Here is a 26,050-nt window from a genome sequence, read left to right on the forward strand (position 1 = left end):
ATACGGGTTTCCCTCAAGTGCCCTGGAACTAGCAGATCAACTAGTTTTCATTATGGATTGAATTGAGAGAGAAAGGGAAGAGTCCTAAAATGTTTGCACATACACTCACAGAACTGACACGGTAATTCACAGATATCATGAGAGGTGGAAGAGGCTAATGGCAAAGGTGCCACAAACATCAGAATTCAGGGGGAAGAGGACAGCAAGAAAGCAACCGAAAACAGGCAGAAAAAACACCTTGCTCTGCTGAGTTCACTATCCCAGCACTTCGAAGTTTCCTTCATAACCACTTTCAAGCATTTACAATCTGCCATGACAATAGCCTTAGGTGTCTCTTTGGCCTTTGTAGTACAACTGCACACCTATAAAGCACAACTTTATCGCACAAAGTCTACAATCATGGCCACCACATGTTTGACAGCAACCTTAAATTTTACAGGATTCCAATGACCAGCCAGTTTTGTAAAGGCATATCACAAAACTTCTCCATAAAAGAAGCCACATGGGACTGTTGAACCTGCGAAAAAGAAGCTCGCACAAGTGGAATCATAAGTAAATTGCCCAGCACTTTCCATATCTTCTTCTTCACCCATCCTACATCTTCCCGCTTCCCTGCTCGCGATACTACCATCCAATGCCTCTGATTCATAATCTCCTACCGCCATAAATCTGCTTTTCAATACACTATCGTTTCTCATAGATGTTTTCAGATCCTTGTCACTATCTTGAAAGAACTGTTCGTGCCTATATACATGCAAACGTTTGTTTAAGTCAGATTAACGTTTCAACTGGCACCCCTGGATCAGATATGTTACAATGATAAAATAAACGTAGAAAATACCTGCTTTCGAGAACGATAAAGGGCAAACTCAATTCAGAATTCAAGTTTCCATTCTGAGCCTTCTGGAGGTTCTGTTGCATGCATTGATCAGCACCACCACTCAAACCATGTTTTGAAGCCTTCTTCTTTGGGCACTTCTTGATCACGGTGTGGGAAATAGTAGAGCATGGTGGCTCCCGAACACTGGGGTCCCAATGCACATGTAATTTAGGTTTGGGTCCAATACTGAGCTCTTCAAAGCTTCCTCGAAGTGAAGATTTTAGCTAGACACAAGTTTGGGCAGTTGTTAAGAGCATTGAAGGAAACCTGAAGCTGATGGCCAAAGACAAAAAGGGAAACAGAGAAATACTCACAGGTAACGAAGCAACTCGTGACAGCACGGCAATCTTCTCATGTGGGGATGAGGGCATGGCACACTGATTGGAATCCTGTGAACCACTAGAGCTTTCCCTTACTCCTGAAAGAGTAGGAGTAACAGGAAAGGATGGACATTTGGCTAGGATTTTGCTCCTCATCTCCGCCTTTTGCTCATCGAGCTTCAAAAGTTTAGCAGTATTGAAAGCCAGAATTTGCTTTGGACTTTGAAGACTTCCTTTGTGCTTCTTTTTCTTTTTTCGGATCTTCTCTTGAACTAAGCTCTCACTTTCCCGAAGCTCCTGAGCTGACAAATGCTCTATCCAGCTGTCGTCACATTCACAAAAAAATTTGCTGCTAGAGAGGTTAACAGGCCTTCCTATAACCTGGCCATTTGTCTCCATGTTCTAAAACACAGTAAATATCAATTGTGGACAAGTCTTCACGGCAGACTGAAAAAGTTTTCATTTTGCAAAAGTTATTTGTATATAGGAGATCTCTCTCTCTCTCTCTCTCTCTCTCTCTCTCTCTCTCCCAATATGCAAGACTATGCACTGTATGCATACTGCAGCAGCGAAACCTCTCTCTCTCTCTCCTCTCTCTCTCTCTCTCTCTCTCTCTCTCTCTCTCTCTCTCTCTCTCTCCCCAATATGCAAGACTATGCACTGTATGCATACTGCAGCAGCGAAACCCTAAAAACCAGAAAAACCCTAATTTACAGGCGAAACCCTAATCTGCAGCAAAACCCTAATCCGCAGCAGAAAAACCTAATCGGTAGCAGATCAGAAAAACCCTAATCTGCAGCAGAAACCCTAACCCGCAGCAGAAAACCCTAATCCGCAGCAGATCAGTAAAACCCTAATCTGCAGCACAAACCCTAATTCGTAGTAGAAAACCATCCTTTGCGGCGTACTGACCTGCTCTTTTATCTTCAGCCGCCTGCCCTCTCCCTTCATCTTTTCAGAAGCCCACCCTCTCCCCCTTTTCAGCCTGTTTGATCGCCATCAGCTGCACTATCTGATGCATATCTTGCTGCCCATCAGGCAAGGCAGCCTTTGTGTGAGCGTGGTGGGATTCTTTCAGGTCACCTTCTCGGGTTGGTTTGGATTCCTTTACCTCTCCCTCTCCCATTGTGGTTCTCGAACATAAAGAAGCAAGTTGACAAGGACAACCCTCTAGAGCAAGCAATTTTTGCAAAGAAGAAATGTGCGAGACCAAGATAAACCTCAATCTCCTAGGCACCATAAAGACACTTGAAGAACGCGTGTCGGCTAAGGAAAACAAGATAAACATACTTGAAGATCGTGTGACTATCCAAGATGAGGAGATTGCATCACTCAAGAAGGAGCTTGCAAAGGTGCGACCACGAAACACACTTGAAGAGGGAGAGCTTCAACCCTCAGTAATTGAAGAACTCAACACGATCAAAGGGCAACTGTGGACCATCAAAGAGAGGGAGGAGCAACACAAAGAATGACGACTTCTTAGGTGGATGTTATTACAAAGACTCAAGAGAAAGCGGATGAGACCGAGAAATGGATCGAGGTTGCCAAGAAGGGAAAAGGCAAGGAAACAACGTCTACACCCACCATTATTGACTTGATACTAGAAGAGGAGCGAAGGAGACGTGTACGTGCATTACATGTGAGAATTTGTGACCTTAAAGACAAAGATAATGTGGACGAAGAGGTGAAAGAACTCATGACCATGATGGGGTTTAATGAATCAACGCATACAAGAGCTTGGAGAATGGGCAATAAGAAAAACGGAAGCAATGGGGAAACCTCGAAGGAAAGGGCACTTATCCTTTGTTTCCCCTCGATGGAAGCAAAGGACTTTTTGAAGAAGAGACCAACTCTTAAGAAGACGAACATCTTTTTCGGAGATGACCTCACCCTCTCGCAGATGCTCATATACAAGAGGTAATGCCGGATATTACCGAGACGGAAGAGTGGTGATATTGAAGCGATGTTCCGCATGACGGTGCGAGACCTATGGGACCACACTCAAAGTTGCTACTTGGAATTGTAATGGATCTCTACGCCTTGATGTGGGTGCTTTTGAGGATAGTTTCACTGGGAAACTCTGAGACACATCAGGCCCCTGGGCAATCTATGCCACATGTCAACGGATACATAGGGAGATAGCTTGCAGACTGGAGACTCAATCAGAGCACAGAGGAAGGGGCTCAGGGGGAGTGGCAGTTTTATTCAGGGAGGAGTTGTAGCCATTGATACATATAGTCTGCACAGATGAGCAGGCTAGGTACATGTGGGTGAGATTGAGGACAGAGACAGGCAGATATCTCCACACTGCTATTTGCTACTTTCCTCTAAGTTTGTCAGTATATGCACCACCTAGAGGACAGTCCCCCTTTTCTATTTTAGATGATGACATATGGGAGTTCTCTAGAGATAGTGACATTATCATCCTGGGGGACTTCAATGCTAGGATTGTTCACACCAAACAAGATTTTATGATACTTCAAAGGAGATGCTGAGGGAGCTCGATGTTGCGGAGATGGGCCTATCTAGATTATCGCAAGATGTGGAGCATACTGAGTATGGACGGCACTTGATAGACATGGGGACAGCAAATGGATTGGCCATTTTGAATGGCGTACAGAGATTTCCCGCTACAAGAGGTATTACATGCTTTCCACACAGACATGGAGCCAGCACAATGGATTATGTCATGGCACAATCGAGCTATATCTCTAGTATCCAGGACCTCACAGTTGGACCCAAACCTGTTGGTGTGGCAGTAGATCATCCTTGCGTCGATGACCATCTCTTTCCAGTTTAATGTAGCACACATGCCACGACCTTTACACGGGAGACGAACTTTGTCTACATAGATGGGATCTACATACGCATGTGCACTGAGGAGCCAGGGCGACCTCTGGAGGAGCTTACAACTATACTAACACAGACATTGCATGATGCAGCAGCAGAGGCACACCCAGCTTGAGCAGAGACGACGTTCTAGGAGCATGCCCCAAAACAGCTGGTATGATGAGGAGTGCCGCAAGACAAGAGCCAAACTTCAAAGAGAGGTGCTTTTGGGGGACATTGCTCACAAACACTCACGGATTGCCTTCTGACGCCTAGTGTGGCGGAAGAAGAGGGCATTTTTGGATCGACTAGAGCAAGATCTATATCAGCTATTCTTGAGTCGGGACTCAGGTGAGACATGGCGACTCTTTCATGAGCACTCCTATCACAAATTGGTGACATTCAAGCCACTGAAGAACGGAGCCGACTTGCAGATGAGGGAATCGTTGAACAACTCATGGCCTGGACTTGGATGGTTATTTGCGGGGGGAGTGTTCATCAACGATTTTATATTTATGTCTTGTAACATGCATATGTGAGCATTTGTGTTGCATTGTGATGTGCCAACCACTGAATATTCCTAATTGGATGAGATTGCCTGGGTATGTAAGTTTAGTGCATCAAGACACCCGTGGAAGATCAGTGCGATCTGGGTGTGATGGCTAATTTTACTACGCCGGCATATCAAGAGTTCCGATTTGGACACAAGGAGAAGCCAACTCCTTAACAAAAGAGCCGAAAGGAGAAGCCAACTCCTTAACAAAAAGAGCAAGTTGATTGTCCTCGGAATGACCCTCAGAAATTTTTGAGCTAACTTGAGTCGTTTTGCAGATATGTTGTAATCGCAGACGATTACTTTCTTTCAAGAAGGGGAGATGTCACAAATTGCTGACGTGTCAAGCCAACGGAGCCGATTTGCAGATTCCGGCTGAGGGGCCTAAACCCTAAGAAGCAGAAGCAATAGAAGAAGATGACGTGGCAAAATGTACGGAACTCCGGATTTCTCACTGGCTCGCTGACGTGGCACGCTGTACGGAATCTTGCGTTTTACATGCCTGCTAACGTGACAGACTCTACGGATTTCCGTGATTTGCACTCGCAGGTGCTGACGTGGCATTGTACGGATTTTCTTAATTTGCACTGGCAGCTTTTGGACAAGATGCTTCCAAATGCTTTTGAGTTTAAGACTTATCATGTAAACTGCTTTTGGGCCTAGGACCTTTAGATATGAGGCCACGGGCTCATTCTTTGGGATGCTTCTAGACGAACGAGTAGAGGATGGAGCACCGGCTTGTACTCAATTGTTGAAATATAAAGAACTACCGAAAGGGACACCAAGGTTTGGGGCCAATACTTTCTGGGTGGAATTCCACCACTCCGTGTCACATGTGCTCTCTCTCTCTCTCTCTCTCTCTCTCTCTCTCTCTCTCTCTCTCTCTCTCTCTCTCTCTCTCTCTCTCTCTCTCTCAGTTTAGTTGTTATTGAATTGCTAAAAGTCTGTTCAGTCTGTTCTTTACCGTTGGCACGTGGTGCCCGTCTTGTGACAACTCCCCCCCTCCTGCCATTACTTCTACAGAGGCAGTGACGTGGCAGGCCCCCGAGCACGCAGAGAAATGCGCCAACAGGCTGACGTGGCAGCAGCCCAGCGGAAAACCCGTCGGAAAATGCGCTGACAAGCTGACGTGGCAGGCAACATGGACCTCCGCAATTTCCGCTGACATACTGACATGGCAGTGTACGGACGCCCGTAATTTGCACTAGCTGCTTTTGGCTGGCCAATCTTGACTAAAGAGCTTTTGGGCATAAGGCTTTTGAGTTGAGAAGCTTTTGGGTTATTTTCAATTGATTTTGGGCTTACTTTGGGCACACCTGGTAGGAATAAATAAGTTTATTAGGCCCTCATTACTCAGAGCACCTAGACGCAGAGTCTGAGTGTGAGTTCCCACAGACTCCCTTGTACTTTGCACACAGATTAATATAAAAAGAAATACCGAAAGGGGCGCCAGTCTTTGGGGGCATTACCTCTAAGCACGGAACTACGTCGGGCCGTGTCGTCTTTTGTGAACTGATTTAAACTGAATCTTTGTTGTGTCGCGGTAGAATCTAGACTTGGGGTGTCCAAGTTTGTTACAGTGATCAGAGTGCGGCCAATGTCATAAAATCTAATATCTAACCAACCCAAATGATTTTCTCATATTAAACTAATCATTTAATGTGGGAGAATAAACGGGAACAAGGGTTAAAATATAGACATGTGCTTATGGATCTGTCTCAACACGGGGCCAAGGTTAAAGGGGTCCAAATGAGAGATGGTGTCACGAGTCTGTGGCAACTTTACTTGTTGATTTCTTTTTGGGGGAATTGTATTTGACTTGTTTTAAAGCACCCCTCTGGAAATGCCAATGCCCAAGTTGCATGGTGTGAGGCGGACAGTGAGAGTCTAGGCCGGACGGCCAATGAGCACTAAAGTTGGGCAAATGGACTAAGGCTAGCCACGGTGGGGCTACGAGTGTAACTCACCTGATAGCTGGCCGACATTGCATTTTTTGATGTGGTTCCAGTGGTGATTGATGGTCAGATGACCAGTGTGAGTGCCATGGAAGCATCTCCTAAAATCCAGGGAACTGCTATTTTGGACCTGAAAATGTGTTCGCGTCATTACCTCCGATATGACAAGGGGAACATTTTATTACTATGCCGCGAAGTCAACCGGGCAACCGGTCGGGATATTTTTAGGCGGCAACTCCGAAACGGGAAATGGCTTGTAAACGCGCCAAGTGGCACATTTCTGTGCACTTTCCTCATGCAAGAGAAGGTAGAGCTGAATTTATAGTTGGGAGGCTCATTTGAAAGCTCTCTGTCACAGGTTAAGAGCTATGGAGTGCTTCCTTTCCCTCTTATGTACAGTGCGGTGCCAGGAGTGATACCCTGCATGCTACGCACTGCTCTCTCTCTCCCCTACGAGCAGTTATGTTATGCCCCTCAAGTGGGCTTCTCATGACCAATGTACAGTTGTGTGGGTTCATGCGCAATTGCCGAGGCAAGAGCCTCTTGCACAGGTACAGGCTAATCCCGTTCAAGTACAAGTGAATTCGGAGAGGTTTCACGTGAAAAATCTCGTCCGATTCAAAGGGCAAGTAGCCCTACAGGAGCGGGAGCTCGAGGACTTGCTACGGATGCGACCGGCACATGAACCGGAGCCCGAAACAGGGAATTACAGCCTGCTGTGTATTTTTGCAGGTTTAGGGTTTCGGCCCTAAACGGTCCCTAATACCCCCAGGAGGTTCGGGGACGCGAGGGGACCACTGTACAGGTGATCTGGCACATTTTCGGGGCAGAAAACAGAGTATTCAGCGCGCTGCAGATTCTCGCCAGGTTTTGCAAAGTGTCCGTATGCATCAGGAAAGTCAACTATTGCGTGGGGATACTGACTGTGAAGTGACCTAGTACAGTTATGCTGCCGAAATCGGGCCAGAACAGATGGAATTCAGCCCAGATTGTGCGGGGCAGCTTGTAGGAAATCACAGGTTTTATTCCCTCTGTTAAAGAATAAAGAAATACCGAAAGGGGCGCCAACCTTTGGGGCCTACAGGTGTCGCTGTCTGCTTGGGAGCATTCTAGCTTCCTGGCCGTGCTTTTGTTTTGAAGTGTAATTCAAGTCTCAGTTAGAGGTTCCTTTTAAGTCATTGCTTTGTGTCGTATAGTCAAGTGTTAAAGAATCGGGTGAAAGCTAACGTCCACCGCCCCATGGGCCGGTTTCATGGTTCCGTCGCCGGGACAAGATCACTTTTTCCTTAAGAAGTGAGCCTTGGTTGGTTTGCGGCGAAGACACGAAGCACAGGAACTTGGAATTACAGTATGGCTGATAGGACAGACAATGCTAGAGAAGAGGGTTCCTCTTCCCAGGGTAGACAGGCTATTCCTTTACAGCATGAAGTTGGCGAGAGTTCACGACCGCCACTGTCTACGCCTTTTGTTCGTGTGAATGCACAGCGAGAACAGGTTCAAGGGTTCATGACTGGGCACTTTGAAGAGGATGCGTTCAGGACACAATTAGTTGCTGATGTGAATGTCTTCACTCAGTTGGTGCAGAACCCCATGTTTATGGATTATCTGCAAGCACCATTAAAGTCATAGCAGGAAAGGGAATGCCCTCAGCGTACAGAGCCCGTTAAGGCTCAAGCCCAGGTCCCCCATGCGACTGAGCAGGATAGGGAGCATTCACATGTTGCGGAGTCACGTCAGGCTCCTAGACAGGTTCCTCCTGTCCATGAACAGGTGGCGAGGATCCTTACTCCGCAGGTTTTGCCAATTCAGCCCGCCACCTTTCAGGGTCAAAATGTTGCATTGAATGGACAGGGAACCAGTCTCCACGCAATGCGTCAGGTTTTTCCACCACCCACGGTACATGCTGGGTATTTCGGGGGTGGATCCGTGTTCCAAAGTATGGTTGGTTATGCGCCTGGAAATCAGCAGTACATGCTTGGAATAGTGTTTGGAGGTATGCATGGCATGACGCCAAACCCCATGTATAGTAACATTGGCATGCAGCAAGGCTTTCAGAGCAATCAGGGCCAGTTTGGGGTGCCACAAGTCAATTTTGGCATGGCTGGTTTTTCTGGACAGCAGCCAGATATGGCACCTTTGATGCAGAATCTCAATGACCAAGGGGCACAGATGGTCCCTACTACAAAGCCCATGCTACAGACGCTTCCCTATGACAATTTGGGGCCAATAGAGAAGCCAAAACCATACAAAGAAGGAGGTGCAGCTGTGAAGTTCAGCACTTTTAGTGGCTTCAAGGATAAAGCAAAGGCTCTTACTTTCCTTCAGCAGTTTGATACAACTCATGCAGGAGGGAATTTTACAGAAGCCTTTGAAGTCAGAAAAGCTGCCACTCTCTTAAAGAACAATGCGCTCACATGGTGGACAACATTGTTAATGCAAGGACACGCACCCCGCCACTTGGGTTTACTTCATGCAAACGTTTGCATCTACTTGGCTATCAGATGAATTTGAAGCCGACGTCATGACAGATTGGCACCAACTTACTTCGGCTACATGCAAGAGCTTGCTGGAGTACAATAGGAGGTTCTGTAAAGCGTTACTCTCAATGACCTCCTACAGATTTGTGCCATTGACAGAGCAGATAGAGAAGTACTGTTGTGGGTTGCCTAAAAGGGCTTCGCCATTACTGTACCAAGAACAGAGTGGCTACCCTCACTCAGCTTCTGGAAGTTGCTAACACTGGTCTTGCCTTGTTGAAAGGAGAAGACAGTGGGTTTCTGAGCAAAAAGAAAGGAGGGCCGTAAAAGAAAAATTCAGCAAAGCAGCCCTTTAAGAGAGCAGCTCCTGAAGCGTCCCAAGGGCCAGCTAGGTTCAATAAAGGCAAAGGTTCAGCCACGACTTCTAGAGCGCAGGCAAGGAAGCAAAAAAGGAAGCCTTTTATGCGTAAGACGCCCGAGGAAAAGAAGGTCTTGCTGGCTGAAAACAAGTGCTTTATATGCGAGCAGACTGGTCATTTTGCAACCAATTGTCCACAAAAGAAAAGGCCAGCTAACTCAGATGACAAAGAGGACAGAAAAGGAAAGAAGCCTATACCCTCGGCAGGTTTAGTGCCAGACATGTTGGGCAACAAGCCTACTACAGATGCCAGTGAGTTATGCAGAGCGTGGGAGACCAGATGGCACTTATCTTCTTTGATCCAGGTGCCAAAGCGAACTTTATCACGCCAGAATTAGCTATGAAGCTGGGCATCAGAGCTGAAGATATGGGGTATACCGCAGAGGCAGGATTGGCATGTCCTGGCCACTCAGAGTATGTTACTCCCATCATTGGAAAGCTGCGTCTGCATATTCAGTCGTATGTGGACACAGAAGAGTTCTACATCATGCCGCTAGAAGGATGTGATCTTTTTTTGGGGATCCCATGGATGTTCCGAGTGCATGGAGTCTTGGATGCCTACAACAAAAAGATCACTGTACAACATAGGGGCAAAATTCACATCTTGGATGTAAAGCTAAAAGGAGAGTCAGTCCCTATTGTATCTGCTTTTGCCATCACTTCTATAATAAAGAATCATCTTTCTGCGTACTTGGTTTTTGCACGTGATGTTTCAAATAGTTGTCAGTCAAATTTATCTGTGTCAAATAAAGACAGCTTAGCATTTTTGCAAAAGTTCAATGGCTGTTTTTCTGATTCATTACCGTCTCAACTACCGCCGGAGAGGCCCGAGGATCATGCGATTGATTTGGTGCCAGGTTGATGCCCACCAAATAGGCCACCGTATAGGGTTAGTGAGGCGCAGCGGAAAGAGATTATGAGCCAAGTGGAGGAGCTCTTAGAGAAAGGGCTGATTCAGCCTAGCTCGTCACCCTATTGCTCCCCAGTGCTCTTAGTACAGAAAAAGGATGGTTCGTGGCGCATGTGTATTGACTACCGTGCGTTAAATAAGAATACCATCAAGAATAGGTTTCCTATTCCAAGGATTGATGATATTCTTGACCGCCTAGAGGGTGCGGTGATTTTCAGCAGGATCGACCTTAAAAGTGGGTACCATCAGATTCGAATTAGGCATGAGGATGTGCATAAGACTGCGTTTAGAACGACAATTGGTCTCTATGAGTTCTTAGTGATGCCATTTGGTCTTACGAATGCTCCTGCTACGTTCAATAGGATGATGGATAGGATCTTCCGTCCATATCAGAACTTTGTTGCCACATTCTTTGATGACATGTTAGTCTACTCGAAGAATGAAGAGATCACCTGACCATTGTGTTCGAAGAGTTGCGCAGGAACAGATTGCTCATCAATGGCAAGAAAAGCGAATTCTTCTTGGAAGAGATCCACTTCCTCGGACACATTGTGTCAAAGGATGGTGTCCGAATGGATCCTGCGAAGGTGGAAGCAATCAAGACATGGCCAGCTTTCAGGACTGTCCACGATGTCCGTAGCTTCTTAGGGCTATGTTCTTACTACAGAAGATTCATTCGTAACTTTGCAAAGATTGCTTCACCTTTACATGCTTTGCAAAAGAAAGAGGTCACTTTCAGATGGACCCACAAAGAGATTTCAGCTTTTAATCTCTTAAAGGCAAAGATGACTTCAGATCCAGTCATTGTTTTGCTAGATCTGAGGAAGTCATTTGTGGTTCAGTGTGACGCTTGTGGCAATAGCATTGGTGCACTGCTAATGCAAGATGGCAGGGTAGTAGCCTATGAGAGCAGAATCTTGCAAGGGCCAGAGACGATCATGCAGGTCTATGAAAAAGAGTTACTGGCTGTGATTCATGCGCTCTTAAGTTGGAAACACTATCTGCTAGGTGCTGATTTTGTTGTCCAAACGGATCATCAGACCTTGCGATACTTTGTGACACAGTCAAAGCTATCGGGAAAGCATATGCGATGGGCAAACATTCTCTCCATGTTTCACTTCCAGACTGTGCATGTGGAAGGCAAGAAGAATGTTGTGGCTGATGCGTTATCAAGAAAGCCACAAATTTCAGCTGTGTCAATTCCTTATCATCATGAGCTTGATGACATGAAGGAACAGTATGCGAGTGACGAAGATTTTGCAAGGATCTTCGAACAGTTACAGGAAGGACAACGTCATGAGCACTACCTCCTCAAAGATGGTTTTATGATGATGCATGGCAGACTCTGTGTCACTAGGCCATTGTGACATAAGGTCATGGTAGAGAGTCATGTCCCACCGTATGCAGGGCATCGTGGCATAGATGCTACAGTGAAAGCGGTTGAGACATTCTTTTATTGGCCTACCTTGAGGAGAGATGTAGATGCCTTTGTGCGAGCATGCGTGATTTGCCAAAAGGTCAAGTTTGACAGACAAAAGACACCAGGGCTGTTACAGCCATTGCCGATTCCAGATAAACCATGGAAAAGCATAGCTATGGATTTTATCTTTGATCTTCCCAGAACACAGACAGGAAATGATGGAATTTGGACCATTATTTGCAGATTCAACAAGCAAGCTCATTTCATTCCTGTTAGGAAGAAGATAAAACCAGATCAGATGGCACATCTCTTTATATACAATATCTTTAAGTACCATGGTATGCCACAATCGATTGTCAGTGACCGTGACCCACGGATGACAAGTCTATTCTGGAAAGGCATATTCGAGAATATGGACACTACGCTTTAAATTCTCATCATCGTTTCATCCACAGAGAGATGGGCAGTCAGAAGAGGAAAATTCTATTGTCTTGGATCTGCTTAAGTGCTATGTGTCAGAGCACAAGGCGAAGTGGGAGCAGTATTTGCCGTTGGTTGAATATGCGTACAATAACACAGTGCATTCTTCAACAGGCAAAGCACCTTTTGAAATTGTCGAAGGTCATGTGAAAGTTCCTCCCATTTTGCATACCAAGGAAAAGATCTTTCAAGCAGATCAATATGTACAGAATATGGATGAAATGTACCAGAAGATAAAGCATGCCCTTGAAAGGACACAGACAAAGCAAAAGAAAGCTATTGATCTCCACCGTCGTGAATTGCTATTTTCACTTGGTGATTGGGTACTGCTGCGGTTTGAAAAGGCACGCTTAAAGAAGCGAAAAGGTAAAGAAAGTCTCTTTACAAAGCTTAATATGCATTACTATGGGCCTTTTCAAGTAACAGAGAAGATCAGTGACATCAGTTATAGGCTGAAATTGCCTCAGAACTGGAAGATTCACAATGCTTTTCACGTGAGTCTTCTCAGACCATTTATTGGTGATGTGCCAGAGGATATGCTAGTTGAAGAGCAGCCAGAAGTTAAAGAGCTTGATGAAATTTTGGTCCCACAACAGATCATGGCACACAAGGAAAGAAAAATCAAAGGCAAGGTTACAAGGCGATATTTGGTGATGTTCAAGAACTATCCACCTATGGATGCAAAGTGGATGGAAGAGAGTGAACTGTTAGAGTCACCAAATGTATTGCAGCTCTACCTTGAAGCCTTTGGTTTACCACCTACGTATTCTCCAACTCAAGAAGAGCAAAGGTCAAAAGGAAAGAGACCTGCGCTAGAGGGGGGTGATCCAGGAGCTAGCACTTCTCATGTATCTATGGACTTAGTACAATAGCAGTGTACCCTGCTTGGCCATTGCCCTTGGGGAATAAAATTTTTGTCCAAAAGTCTGTTCAGTGCTATAGAAGTAAGTATGTCTTGTCAATTGTCAAGAGTACAGCAATTGCTTCTAATGAGTACATGTTGACGCATTTTTAAACTGTTGGTTTATTATGCTTGAAAGGATTCGAAGTGTACTAAAAGTTATGGACTCTATTAAAGCCAGTGGCACAGTGTGAAAGCTATCCACTATGTCAATGGAACAGTCTCACATGTAGACCATACATGAGTTAACAAGTGTTGAATACACAAGAGTGTTAACTATGAGCATGTATGTCTCGTACCATGTTAACCAAATGTGTACACACGAAAAGGTTGACAGCCGTGATACGGTGTCCACGAACTGCTGTACACACTAATGGATTGATATTCATGCAAACGAGGACGTTCGCGATTTCAAGAGGGGGGTATGTCAAGAATCTGTGGCAACTTTACTTGTTGATTTCTTTTTGGGGGAATTTTATTTGACTTGTTTTAAAGCACCCCTCTGGAAATGCCAAATGCCCGAGTTGCATGGTGTGAGGCGGACAATGAGAGTCTAGGCCGGACGGCCAGTGAGCACTAAAGTTGAGCAAATGGACTAAGGCTAGCCACGGTGGGGCTACGAGCGTAAATCACCTGATAGCTGGCCGACATTGCATTTTTTGATGTGGTTCCAGTGGTGATTGATGGTCAGATTGCCAGTGTGGGGCCATGGAAGCATCTCCTAAAATCTAGGGAACTGCTATTTTGGACCTGAAAATGTGTTCGCGTCATTACCTCCGGTATGACAAGGGAAACATTTTATTACTCTAACGCGAAGTCAACCGGGCAACCGGTCAGGAGATTTTTATGCGGCAACCCCAAAACGGGAAATGGCTTGTAAACGCACCAAGTGGCACATTTCTGTGCACTTTCCTCATGCAAGAGAAGGTAGCGCTGAATTTATAGCTAGGAGGCTCATTTGAAAGCTCTCTGTCACAAGTTAAGAGCTATGGAGTGCTTCCTTTCCCTCTTATGTACAGTGTGGTGCCAAGAGTGATGCCCTGCACGCTACGCACTGCTCTCTCTCTCCCCTACGAGCAGTTATGTTATGCCCCTCAAGTGGGCTTCTCATTTGACCAATGTACAGTTGTGTGGGTTCATGCGCGATTGCCGAGGCAAGAGCCTCTTGCACAAGTACTGGATTAGCTGGTGGCTAATCCCCCGCAAGTACAGCTGAATTCGGAGAGGTTTTACGTGAGAAATCTCGTCCGATTCGAAGGGCAAGTAGCCCTACATGCGCAGGAGCTCGAGGACTTGCTACGGATGCGACCGGCACACGAAACAGAGTCCGAAACAGGGAATTACAGCCTGCTGTGTATTTTTACAAGTTTAGGGTTTCGGCCCTAAACGGTCCCTAATACCCCCTAGAAGTTCGGGGACGCGAGGGACCACTGTAGAGGTGATCTAGCGCATTTTTGGGGTAGAAAACAGAGAATTCCACGTGCTGCAGATTCTCGCCAGGTATTGCAAAGTGTCCGTATGCGTCGGGAAAGTCATCTATTGCGTGGGGATACTGACTGTGAAGTGACCTAGTACAGTTATGCTGCCGAAATCGGGCAAGAACAGATGGAATTCAGCCCAGATTGTGCGGGGCAGCTTGTAGGAAATCATAGGTTTTATTCCCTCTGTTAAAGAATAAAGAAATACCAAAAGGAGCGCCAACCTTTGGGCCTACAAGTGTCGCTGTCTGCTTGGGAGCATTCTAGCTTCCTGGCCGTGCTTTTGTTTTGAAGTGTAATTCCAGTCTCAGTTACAGGTTCCTTTTAAGTCATTGCTTTGTGTCGTATAGTCAAGTGTTAAAAGAATCGGGTAAAAGCTAACGTCTACCGCCCCACGGGCCGGTTTCAGATGATCTATTAAAGAGCAATGCTACCTAATGGAGCTTAAACACCTTAGGGTTAGCTTCATTAAAGACCTCCAAAGTTAGTGTTAAAAAGTCCTTTGACCTTAGGCAAGCTAAGGCTGACCTTAAGGTGGGAATGCTACCCAAGCATGAGGTGCTTGTCGTACTTGCTAACTAAGGTACTTAAGATGTTTGTGGGAACCTTGCCAAGCTTGAGGTGCTTCTCATGCTTAAATGACTAAGGTTCTTGAAATGTTCAATTCATACATGATCTCTCAAGAGGCATATACGATTTTCATGTTTAAATGACTAAGGTGCTTGAAGTGTTCAATTCAAATATGATTTCTAAGAAGCATAAAAGACACATGTCAAGATCCTCCCCATTTGGCCCTCATGATGTGCTTGAATCCTATTGGATAGATAGGCTTTGAAGGGGTCCAATGAGAATTTAGATGCATAGAAATAAATAATTAAGTTCTTTCTCTCGAAGAGGAAAAAGAGGACACGTGTCCAAATGATATAATTAAGTAATAAGAGAGAGAGAGAGAGAGAGAGAGAGAGAGGTGGATCAAGCATGAGAGGGGGTATACTCTCCCCCCCCCTCCCCCCACACTCTCTCTCTCTCTCTCTCTCTCTCTCATTGTGTGAAGTGCAAAGTGCAAGAGCTCCATCTCCTTCTCCAAACAAGTTGAGAGCCTACACCAACATCCTTGGCTATGGAATGCAAATCCAACCAAGAGCCATGCTTCAACGCTTAAGCTTGTCATCTTCTTCGTCTTTATTACTATGTTATTATGCTATGCTAAGCAAGAAGAGTGATTATAAGTGAGGAACTATTTCTTTCTCCTATGAATGATTCTTCTTCCTCTTCCCTATCCTCGTTTCCCGCCAGCTCTCTCCACCTTCGAAGGTGTTTGAGATAGTCAATGCTTTTTGCAAAGTTTATGTTATGCTCGTGATGCATGAAGCTTTCCATCTTCATTGCATCACCTAGGTCACAAGGAACATAAAGATTGCATTGTACCAAGTCTCTCTTCATGGGAGAATCTATAATATAAACGCCTTTTGGGGGTAGACCCGCTCCAAGTAAATCCGGTCCTCAACTATTGTCAAATTCTCTAATACTCTCTCTTGCAAAAGTATTATTCATGCCAAGTTAATTAAGTATAATGGTTATGTTGCTACCGCTAATTAAGTTCATCCTCTATGTTCTCCAAGTAGTCTCACAAAAATGGTCACTCTAATCGTAATTCCGCTATCCTCAAAGTTCATAGGCCATTTCCATTACATTGGTATCAAAGCATTTGGTTTCTCTTTTCTTGCTTAAGAAGAGAGGTCCTTCAGTAGCCTATTAATGGTTGAGTTTGTTAATTATATTAGGGTAAGTGGGACCGGGATCTATTATCCGTTTTGTTGAGCCCACTATGTGGGATATGGCGCACACCCCGGGAGATTTGGTCTGAATAATGAGATCTTTTTAGACTTGCCTACGGCTTTACCATTATTGAACCATAAGAAGTCCGAAAGGAGCTAGCCCTCGGGCAATTCTGCAATATTAGACCCACTCCACTACTCTCTATAATTAACCAATTCGAGCCGTGGGTGTAGATACTTAAGTGCTGATTTTCAAAGGCTAAGAGGAGTAGCAACTAAGGTTTTGAATTGCCAAAGAATACACTAAGTAAACACATAAATATAATTAGCAAGGGTGACAATAACCAAGAGAGTAGAATGAACATTGATAACTTTGATTTTGCACATGAAGGTGCTAATGATGATGTCCCCATGTTTATCAATTATCTTGTTACTAGGTTGCAGCAAGCTATGGGCAACCTTGCTTCGCAAGCCGAAGGTTACTCAACAACTTCGTGCTTATGGGGTTTCCCTTCCTCTCCAAGAGGAGAGAGAGCTTAGGAGGCCTCTTGATGAGACCCCCAAAAGAAGACTCTCCCATACGAGAATAGGAATCTAAAGAACAAGAAAGTAATGAATCCCTAAGTTCCTCTGAAGATGTAGCTTCACGCAGACGAGTCCTCTGTAAAACTGTCACTCACTGGGCAAGATTTAGACTTCTTTTCCTTTTTCTTGCCCTTTCCAAAGCGTTTTTTCTTGCTTCTCTTTTTGCCTTTGCGGTCTTCTTCGCTCAAGTCAAATGAGCTAGTAGAGCTGTCAGAAGAAGAAGAAGAAGAAGAAGAACTGGGTACTTCTTCAAATCGAACACGCTTCTTCTGTTTCTTTGCCTTTTCAAATGTCGACTGACGACCCAAATAAGTCCGTGCCTTTCTTTTGCTTTTTGCCGTGCTTTTTAGCTTTGTTTTGTGCGTCAAAAAGCGGAGCAATCCGTGCATCAACCACCTCTTCTAATTCCTTCTCTGAATATTTCTTGTGAGCAGAAGGTTTCTTGAGAGCGGGTTTTGGGGGTGGTGTTGTGGTTTTCTGCCACTGCGCATGCACTTCCTGAAAAGAAGTCTCGCTCATATATTTTGCAAATTTTGGGTCCTTCGCAAAATTGAGCATCATCTTGGTTGCATCGCCGATCGATTGATGACGCTCCATCTCTCGATGCTCCGCTTGAGTAGGCCGAGGTGGGCCAAACTCCTTGCTGGAATCTTCGTTGTGATCCCTTGCCGCATCTCCGGATGCAGAGGGAGTCGACTGATCCTTGCGTGAAGCCATAGGTGCCACAGAAAAAAAAAATTGGGATCTGATTTCCCATAGAAGAGAAATCGGCCGTGCTCTGATACCACTGTAACAGACTTGGACATTCCAAGTCAAGAATCTACCACGACAGCACCAAATAACCACTTCAAAACAGTTCACATTTCACAATTGATTCAACACTGGCCCAGCCGAGTTCCATGCCTAGAGATATTGGCCCCAAAGACTGGCGCCCCTTTTGGTATTCTTTTTGTATTAATCTAAGTTCAAAGTACAAGAATGCGGGCGGGCGCTCACACTCAGACTCTGCATCCAGATGCTCTGAGTTGTGAGTGGCCTACCCACTTATTTAAAGAGTACAAGGGATGCCAAAAGCAAAGCCCCAAAAGCTGAAAATCAAAAGCTCAAAAGCTTGGCAAATAAAGCAGTAATTTCTTTCTCTCTCTTGCTAAAATAAAGCAAAGAGGCTTTCTCTCTCTCTTGCTAAAAATAAAGCAAGAGGCTTTCTCTCTCTCCAAAGCGTAGGAAAAAGCATGCCAAAAAAAACAACTGCCGCAGTTGTCCGCAATTTCCACCGCGTTTTGCGGTCTGCCACGTCAGCACCGGTACGGAAACTGCCACGTCACCCAGGTCCGCAATTTCCGCATTTCACGGGGCTGCACTGCTCTCTGATTCTGCTGCCCCAAATTAGTATGTGTGGTTAGGGTTTGCCACATCACCATTTTGTGACAAAAGTGAAAGACCTTTTGGAAAAGAGTCTTATCCAGCCGAGTACTTCACCCTATTGCTCTCCGGTGTTGTTGATTTTAAAGAAAGACGGATCTTGGAGAATGTGCATTGATTACAAAGCTCTCAATAAAATCAACATCAAGAACAGATTTCCGATTCCAAGAATCTTTGATATTCTTGACCGACTTCAAGGATCCTCTTGTCATAGCAGGATTGATTTGAAAAGCGGATATCATCAAATCCGAATCGCGTCGGGAGATGTCTACAAGACAGCCTTTTGGCCGAGCTTCGGTTTGTATGAATTTTTGGTGATGCCTTTTGGCCTTACCAATGCTCCAGCAATTTTCAACCGAATGATGGATAGGATTTTCAAAGAGTATAGATCATTTGTCGGCACTTTCTTTGATGACATTACAATCTTTTCCAAGGATGAAGCAGAACATAGACACCATCTGCTACTTCAGGCATTGCGAGATCGCAAGTTAGTTATAAATGCCAAAAAGAGTCAATTTTTCTTACCTGAGATACACTTTTTGGGACCCATCGTCTCTGCAGCATGCGTACACGTGGACCCGGCCAAGATTGAGACTATACGTGATTGGCCCGATTTAAAGAGTGTTCATGAAGTAAGAAGCTTCTTGGGCTTATGTTCTTACTACCGACGGTTCATTCGAAATTTTGCAGAGGTAGCTTCCCCTTCGCACATTCTGACACAAGAAGGAGTACCTTTCTCGTGGGAACCCACAAAGGAGACTGCCTTTCAGACATTAAAAGAGAAATTGACTACTGGACCAGTATTGACTTTGCCGGATTTGCAAAAGTCATTCGAAGTATATTGTGATGCTTGTGGTCATAGTCTGGGAGCGGTCTTAATGCAAGAAGGCCATGTGATTGCCTATGAAAGCCAATTGTTTAAGCCAGAATTGACAGCACAGATCTATGAGAAAGAGCTTTTGACAGTGATCCACACTCTTACTCAGTGGCGACATTACTTACTCGAAGCCGATTTTACAGTCTTCATTGATCATCAGAGTTTACGCTACTTCTTGTCACAGAAGCAGCTTTCGGAAAAGCAGATGCGGTGGGCTAACATCTTGTCACAGATTCACTTCTAGGTTGTCCATGTTCAGGGACAGAAGAACTTGGTGGCAGATGCTGTGTCTCTGAAGCCGCTAGTCTTGGCTATTTCCGCGATTCATCATAGAAGCTTCAAGGACATGATTGATCAGTACGCCACAAATCCAGATTTTTCAGATGTATACACTCGAATACAAAATGGGGAGGTAGTAGCAGGATATTCCATACGGGATGGCTACTTGATGAAGAAAACGATGTTGTGCGTTACACAGACGTTGAGGGAAAAGGTTCTGATTGAGTACCATTGTCCACCTTTTACGGGTCACCGCGGCATCGACAAAGGTGTGGAACGTTATGTCTTTTGGTCGAGACTCAAGAAAGATGTGGACGACTTTGTATGCAGTTGCTTGATATGCCAAAAGGTCAAGTTTGACAGGCATAAAGCACAGGGATTGTTACAGCCTTTACCCATTCCCACCCGCCCCTCGGAAAGTATTGCAATGGATTTCATTTTTGATCTTCCGAAGACATAGAGTGGGCATGATGGCATTTGGACTGTCATCGACAGATTTAGCAAGCAAGCTCACTTCATTCCAGTGAAGAAAACAGTCAAACCGGATCATTTAGCGAGACTGTTCATTGCACAGATTTTCAAATTACATGGCATGCCTAAGACAATAGTCTCCGACAGAAATCCCTGATTCACGAGTTTGTTTTGGAAGGCTATTTGGGAGAACATTGGCACACAGTTGCAGTTCTCATCATCTTTTCACCCGCAGACAAATGGGCAATCTGAGATTGCAAGTTTAGTTGTGCTGGATTTATTGAAGTCTTACATTTCTAATCAGAAGACTCAATGGGGAAAAAATTTGCCCTTGGTGGAATTTGCCTACAATAACACGATCCACTCTTCGACGGGGAAGACACCATTTGAGATCATTGAAGGTGCTCCGAAGGTTCCACCCTTCCTTAGCACGAAATATAAGATTTTTGAAGCCAACCAGTACACAAGAGACTTGGACACTGCTTTTGCCAAGATCCGGGAGGCTCTTACGTTTTGAGAAGGCACGTCTAGAAAAGAAAAAGGGAAAGGAGCGGCTTTTTCCAAAGCTTAGCATGAGGTATTATGGCCCTTACCAGATAAAAGAAAAGATTAATAATGTCTCCTTTAAACTGAAGCTGCCCGATACTTGGAAGATTCACAATGCATTCCATTTGAGTCTATTGAAGCATTTTAAAGGCAATGTGCCCGATGATGGGGAGCCAGATGAGCAACCCGAAGTGGAGGAAAGCGAGGAGATACTCATTCTAGAACAGATATTGGCACACAAGGACAGAAAGATAAAAGGCAAAGTGATTAGGCGGTTCTTGGTTAAGTTCAAGAACTATCCTGCATTGGATGCGAAGTGGATGGAGGACCTAGCAGATACTCCTCAGATTTTGGAACTTTACCCTGAAGCATTCGGTTTAGCATAGGCTACTCCGATAGAGCCCCCATTTCAGCATGGGTGAATCTAGTGCAGCGGGTTTGCACAAGAGGGAGTCACTCCGCTCCTTTGTCAACGGATTACCCCATTTTGAATAGAGTCGCTGATGTCCCCTTTTGGGTTTCAAGGATATGATGGGCTGACAGTATTCTGTTGTATGAATTTATGAAATGGAATGAAAATGATTGTTTTGCACTTGACTTGTTTGAGTGCAGGAAATGAAAGACGAAATGACTGCAACATTTCCGTCTCATAAATCTCTATAGACATGATTGCAATAAGGATTAGTTAATCGGGCATCCGTGAGGTCCGGAATGGATCTAGATGCAATTACTAAATACGTTGTTGATTAATCATGGTCTGAGATTTGGAATGAATTTGTATGTGATTTGTCATGTAATGTCCTGTGATGTCAAGTGATGTCCTGTGATGTCCTCTGATGAGACTGTCGATTTATACAAGTGCTAGAAGTGTTGTGTCTAGTGCATCGGTACTAACAGTCAGTGTCTACTAAGACAGTTTATGACCTCTGTCTGTTTTGCAGGCGTAATCGAGGGCGATTACAATTCTTTCAAGAGGGGGGTATGTCACAAACCGGTGACGTGGCAGGCCCCCAGACACGCAGAGAAATGCGCCGATAGGCTAACGTGGCAGCAACCCAGCGGAAAACCCGTCGGAAAACGCGATGACAGGCTGACATCAATACGGACCTCCGCAGTTTCCATTGACATGCTGACATTGCAATGTACGAACGCCCGTAATTTGCGCTGGCAGATTTTGATTGAAGAGCTTTTGGGCATAAGGCTTTGAGTTGAGAAGCTTTTGAGTTATTTTTAATTGATTTTGGGGCTCTGCCTTTGGACATCCCTTGTAAGAATAATTAAGTTTGTTGGGCCCTCATTATTCAGAGCATCTCGACGAAGAGTCTGAGTGTGAGTTCCCACCGACTCCCTTGTACTTTGCACACAGATTAATATAAAAAGAAATACCGAAAGGAGTTTTTGGGGCCAATACCTCTGGGCACGGAACTACGCCAGGCGGTGTCGTCTTTTGTGAACTGTTTTAAAGTAAATCTTTGCTGTGACGCAATAGAATCTAGACTTGGGGTGTCCAAGTTTGTTACACCTAGGGCTAGTATGCATCATCTTTGTACACAGTTCCTGGACAGCCGCCTCTTCTCGACCCCCCCCCCCCCCCCCCGAGCCATGGCCACACACATGTGCTTTATTCACCACGCTGAGATGGTGAAGAAGGCCATTGATAAGATGAGGACGGGGAGAGCATATGATCATGATGGCTTAGTGGCTGAGCATTATATACATGCCAAGGATCTGCTCGTAGAGCTTCTAGCAGTGATGTTCAACTGTGCCATGTGTGAGGGCCTCCCTAATACTTGGAGTTTATCTACTATTGTACATATCTTCAAGTCGGGAGACCCTATGGAACTTAAGAATTATCGCACTATCATGATTGGACACACATTGGCACGATTGTACGCATCCATTCTTGAGCAGTAGCTGAGTAGATGGGCAAAGATGGAGGGTATACGCGTAGGTAGGAATCAGGAGAGGTTTTTCTACTCTTGACCACATACTGGCACTCAAAGCCATTATTGAGAAGGGCAAATCACATAAGAGACGGATCTATTGTAGCTTTGTGGACTTCCGCAAAGCATTTGACACAGTGCTCACAGCTAGATTGATGTGCAAACTACAGGAGAAGGGAGTACCCAGAAAGTTGATTTGGGGGATCATGGCATTATACACGTCCGTAGTGGGGCATGTACGCACTCCAGAGGGGCTATCTACATTAGTTCACTCCGCTACTATCGGGGTGAAGCAAGGTTGTTGTCACGTACACATCTAACCCTATGTGCATGTGGACAAGCTACACCTACTTCTAGGGTTTAGGTAGCCTAGGTAGTGTTATGGCGCCCTTGTGAGCCTGTACGCGGGGCCGTACATGTCCAGGCACTTAAGAGTAGCTGCATACCCTCTGATTGCACAACCCATGATCACAAGCATTATCATCAGTACCCAGCATGAGCATTTTCCACCCCATGAACCCTTTTTTTGCCAAAGTGCATATGAACCACCTTTTGCACTTATTATTTAATAAGTGACTTTTGGCTAAATTTAATGAATCGCGGATCCAGACTGATGCTGCTCGACCCAAACTCAAGCACCTATATATGTGACCCATTGGACGCCATGAAGAAGCAGAAGACACAGGATAAGAAGACCAAGGAGCACAGACAAGCAGTGCACCGCACGACCCAGCACCCTTGGCGTTTTCTCAGCGGATCTAGCATTTTGCTAGCAAAGAGTCAGCGTTTTCAGCATCAGCCACTAGCAATCAGCCCTTAGCCTCACGACACAGTACCACTTTCCCCCACCAGATCCTCGTTGGAATCAGCCATTGCCATCAGATTCAGCCAGCGTTTTCAGATTTCAGCCACCAGCGTTTTTGCATAGCCTCATCGTCGTCACCGTCGTCGTCGCCGTCGTAGTTGTAGATTCAGACCTAGACCAGCGATCAGTTTTCAGCAAAGCTTCAGCCCTAGCGTTTTTCATTTTCAGCCCTCAACCTTCGTCGTCGTCGTCGTCGTCGTCGACATCACCACCGTCGTCAAGTACCACAGCATCTAGAAGCATTGTACCAGACCTTGTGCAATCTAAAGCAAACACCTCTCTAGCAATAGAGAGGGGGGCCCTTGGAGGGGGGTTTGGGACCCCATCTAGTGTCGTCTCTTCTCTCTCTCTTGAATAACAGGTCTTGAGTTCAACTCTAGATCTTTCAATCTTGGGATAGTTTCCTATGACGTTAAAATACTCTTCTTCTTCTTCTTCTTCTTCTCTCTCTAGCACTCTTATGCACTTTGCACTCACAGTTTTCCACTCTCTTTGTTTTTGGTCATTGCACATTCTCTCTTTAAGTAAGGAAGGCTCTCCCTTCCGCTAAGTAAAAGGAACCTTGAGCACTCAGAGATCACTCATCTTGAGCTTACACCATCATTCACTTCCGATGCACATTACATTGGTATCAGAGCTCTTTGGCAGTGTTCGATATCATAACTCAAGGAAAAATCACAAAAGAACCACAGAAAAAAAAAAAATTTGCTTGTTGTGGTCGCACGTAACCCAAGAACACTCAGGCGTGTCGATCCCTAATCTGTGTTTTTGAAGAGTGGGAGGTAACCCAAGAAAGAAGGGCTTGTTCAACCTCCCCTCGTTCCTTTTTTCCACTCATTGAGAGCGGACCTTGCACTTAGCGGTAGGCCAATCCGCGTGAGGTGGGAAAAAGCAACCTTGGTGTGAGCGCAAGGCCGCCAAGGCGTGCACCCGTAGGAAGAAGTTGAGTTTGGGTAAGAGAAAAGCCTTCTTAAACGCAGATTGCAAGCCAACAACCTCACGAACTCACGAACCTCAAGACCCTCAAGAACTCAAGAACCTCAAGAACCTGAGAACCCCAAGTACCCAAGAACTCACTGCATGGTCATCACCGCCGAAGCATCAGCCCCTTGGCGTTTTTGCATCAGCAATCAGCCCCTAGCCTCGTGGCACAGTACCACTTTCCCGCACCAGATCCTCGCCGGAATCAGTCATCGCCATCATATTCAACCAGCGTTTTCAGATTTCAGCCACCAACGTTTTTGATAGCCTCATCGTCATCACCATCGTCGTCGCCAGCACAGTTGCAGATTTCAGCCCTAGACCAGCGATCAGTTTTCAGCCAAGCTTCAGCCCTAGCGTTTTTCATTTTCAGCCCTCAGCCTTCGCTATCGTCATCGTCGTCGTCAAGTATCACAGAATCTAGAAGCATTGTACCATACCTTGTGCAATCTAATATACCTTCATAAGTTCAGAATAGTCTAAACTCACGAATTATAAGAGGGAATAAAGCACTCATAAAACTATAAAAGCAAGGGACACAAGAAAAGAAAAGAAAAACAAAAACAAACAAACTAACTAACTAAATCACTTTGTTTGCTACGAAACAAAACTAAATAAAACAAAACATTATTAACTTAAAAATGTTTTTAGAAAAGGCATGTGTAAAATAAGTTGGCGCAACTTACTTGGCTTAAAACAAGTACTCAACTTTAAGCAAAAAAAGGATAAAAACTTAATCCTAGAAATCAAACTTCACACAACAACTTCTAACGGAACACATTCTTAAGTCCTCAGGTAAGCTAAATACGAAATCGAAAAATGAATACTACTACAAACCTACGAAGAGCAAAGAACCAAACTTGACAATATGTGATCTCAACTTCGCTACTTGTCCAAACAGGAAGAATAAGATTATCACCTTTATCATGCATAGCTTGGACAACAGCTATGACATCCCTACTCACGTCGTCAGTGCCCAAGAGTAGGTGCAGGTTTATATAGAGGTCATTCATGCTTTGAACGTACTCTACAAAACCAACAAACTGAGTTTCTATCACCCTCCGGAGGTAATGGGCATACTCAGCCATGATAAAGGCTAGCATTTGTCAAGCTATAGTAAAAATACTAGAAGCGCTAAAGATCAAAGCAACAACATAAGGTGTTATTAAGTCAAACAATAAGTGAGCTTTTTAGCTCCCCACTTCTATTGAATTTACTACTGATTATCTTGAACATTCCAAAGGAAGAAACATGAAAAAAAACTTACTACGATGCAAAAATGAACGAACGTTTTTCATGAATCTTTTGAATGAGGATCCTTTTTCAACTAGTAAAGAAATAAGATGGCAAGATTGAACAACAAAAGAAGATTTACTAGAACAAAGACGAGAAAATCCAAATAATTGAGAGCAAATGACACTGTACTTAGCTAAAAGAGAAATGTTCGAAGAAATGTGAGGCATACGGATGATTTTTAGATTGGCATATTCTGGTTCAAGGCACTCATCATAGATATCTACTTCTAATCCCAAGGGAGTTTGAAAAATCTTAAGGTCTTAAAAGGCACAACAATCACTATTTGTGGTACAGTTAAGTTCACAAAACTCCTTGGGATAAATTCCTCCGCCTACAGAACTCGAATTCAAGTACATAAAATCTTGAAAAGAAGGAACGTCAGGGAC

The 26,050-nt window shown here is 44.8% G+C and overlaps 1 protein-coding gene across 2 annotated transcripts in view; it reads right to left on the reverse strand.

The window, feature by feature from the left end:
• Positions 1–227: 227 nt before the first annotated feature.
• LOC147430374 (uncharacterized) overlaps positions 228–26,050 on the reverse strand; it is a 49,993-nt gene continuing 24,170 nt past the window's right edge. The window contains exons 2-4 of one of the 2 annotated variants that reach the window (XM_086494839.1): positions 1,195–1,602; positions 842–1,104; positions 228–744 (exon numbers count right to left, since the gene is read on the reverse strand). In XM_086494839.1, coding sequence (XP_086350965.1) covers positions 474–744; positions 842–1,104; positions 1,195–1,599 — 939 coding nt within the window. In that variant the 5' untranslated portion in view covers positions 1,600–1,602 and the 3' untranslated portion in view covers positions 228–473. Of the gene's footprint in view, positions 745–841; positions 1,105–1,194; positions 1,648–26,050 lie in introns of both variants that reach the window. The other variant, XM_086494838.1, reaches the window with a different exon arrangement.

Source organism: Adiantum capillus-veneris, chromosome 22, assembly GCF_014529385.1.
Source record: "Adiantum capillus-veneris isolate H3 chromosome 22, ASM1452938v2, whole genome shotgun sequence".
NCBI classification, from domain to species: Eukaryota; Viridiplantae; Streptophyta; class Polypodiopsida; order Polypodiales; family Pteridaceae; genus Adiantum; species Adiantum capillus-veneris.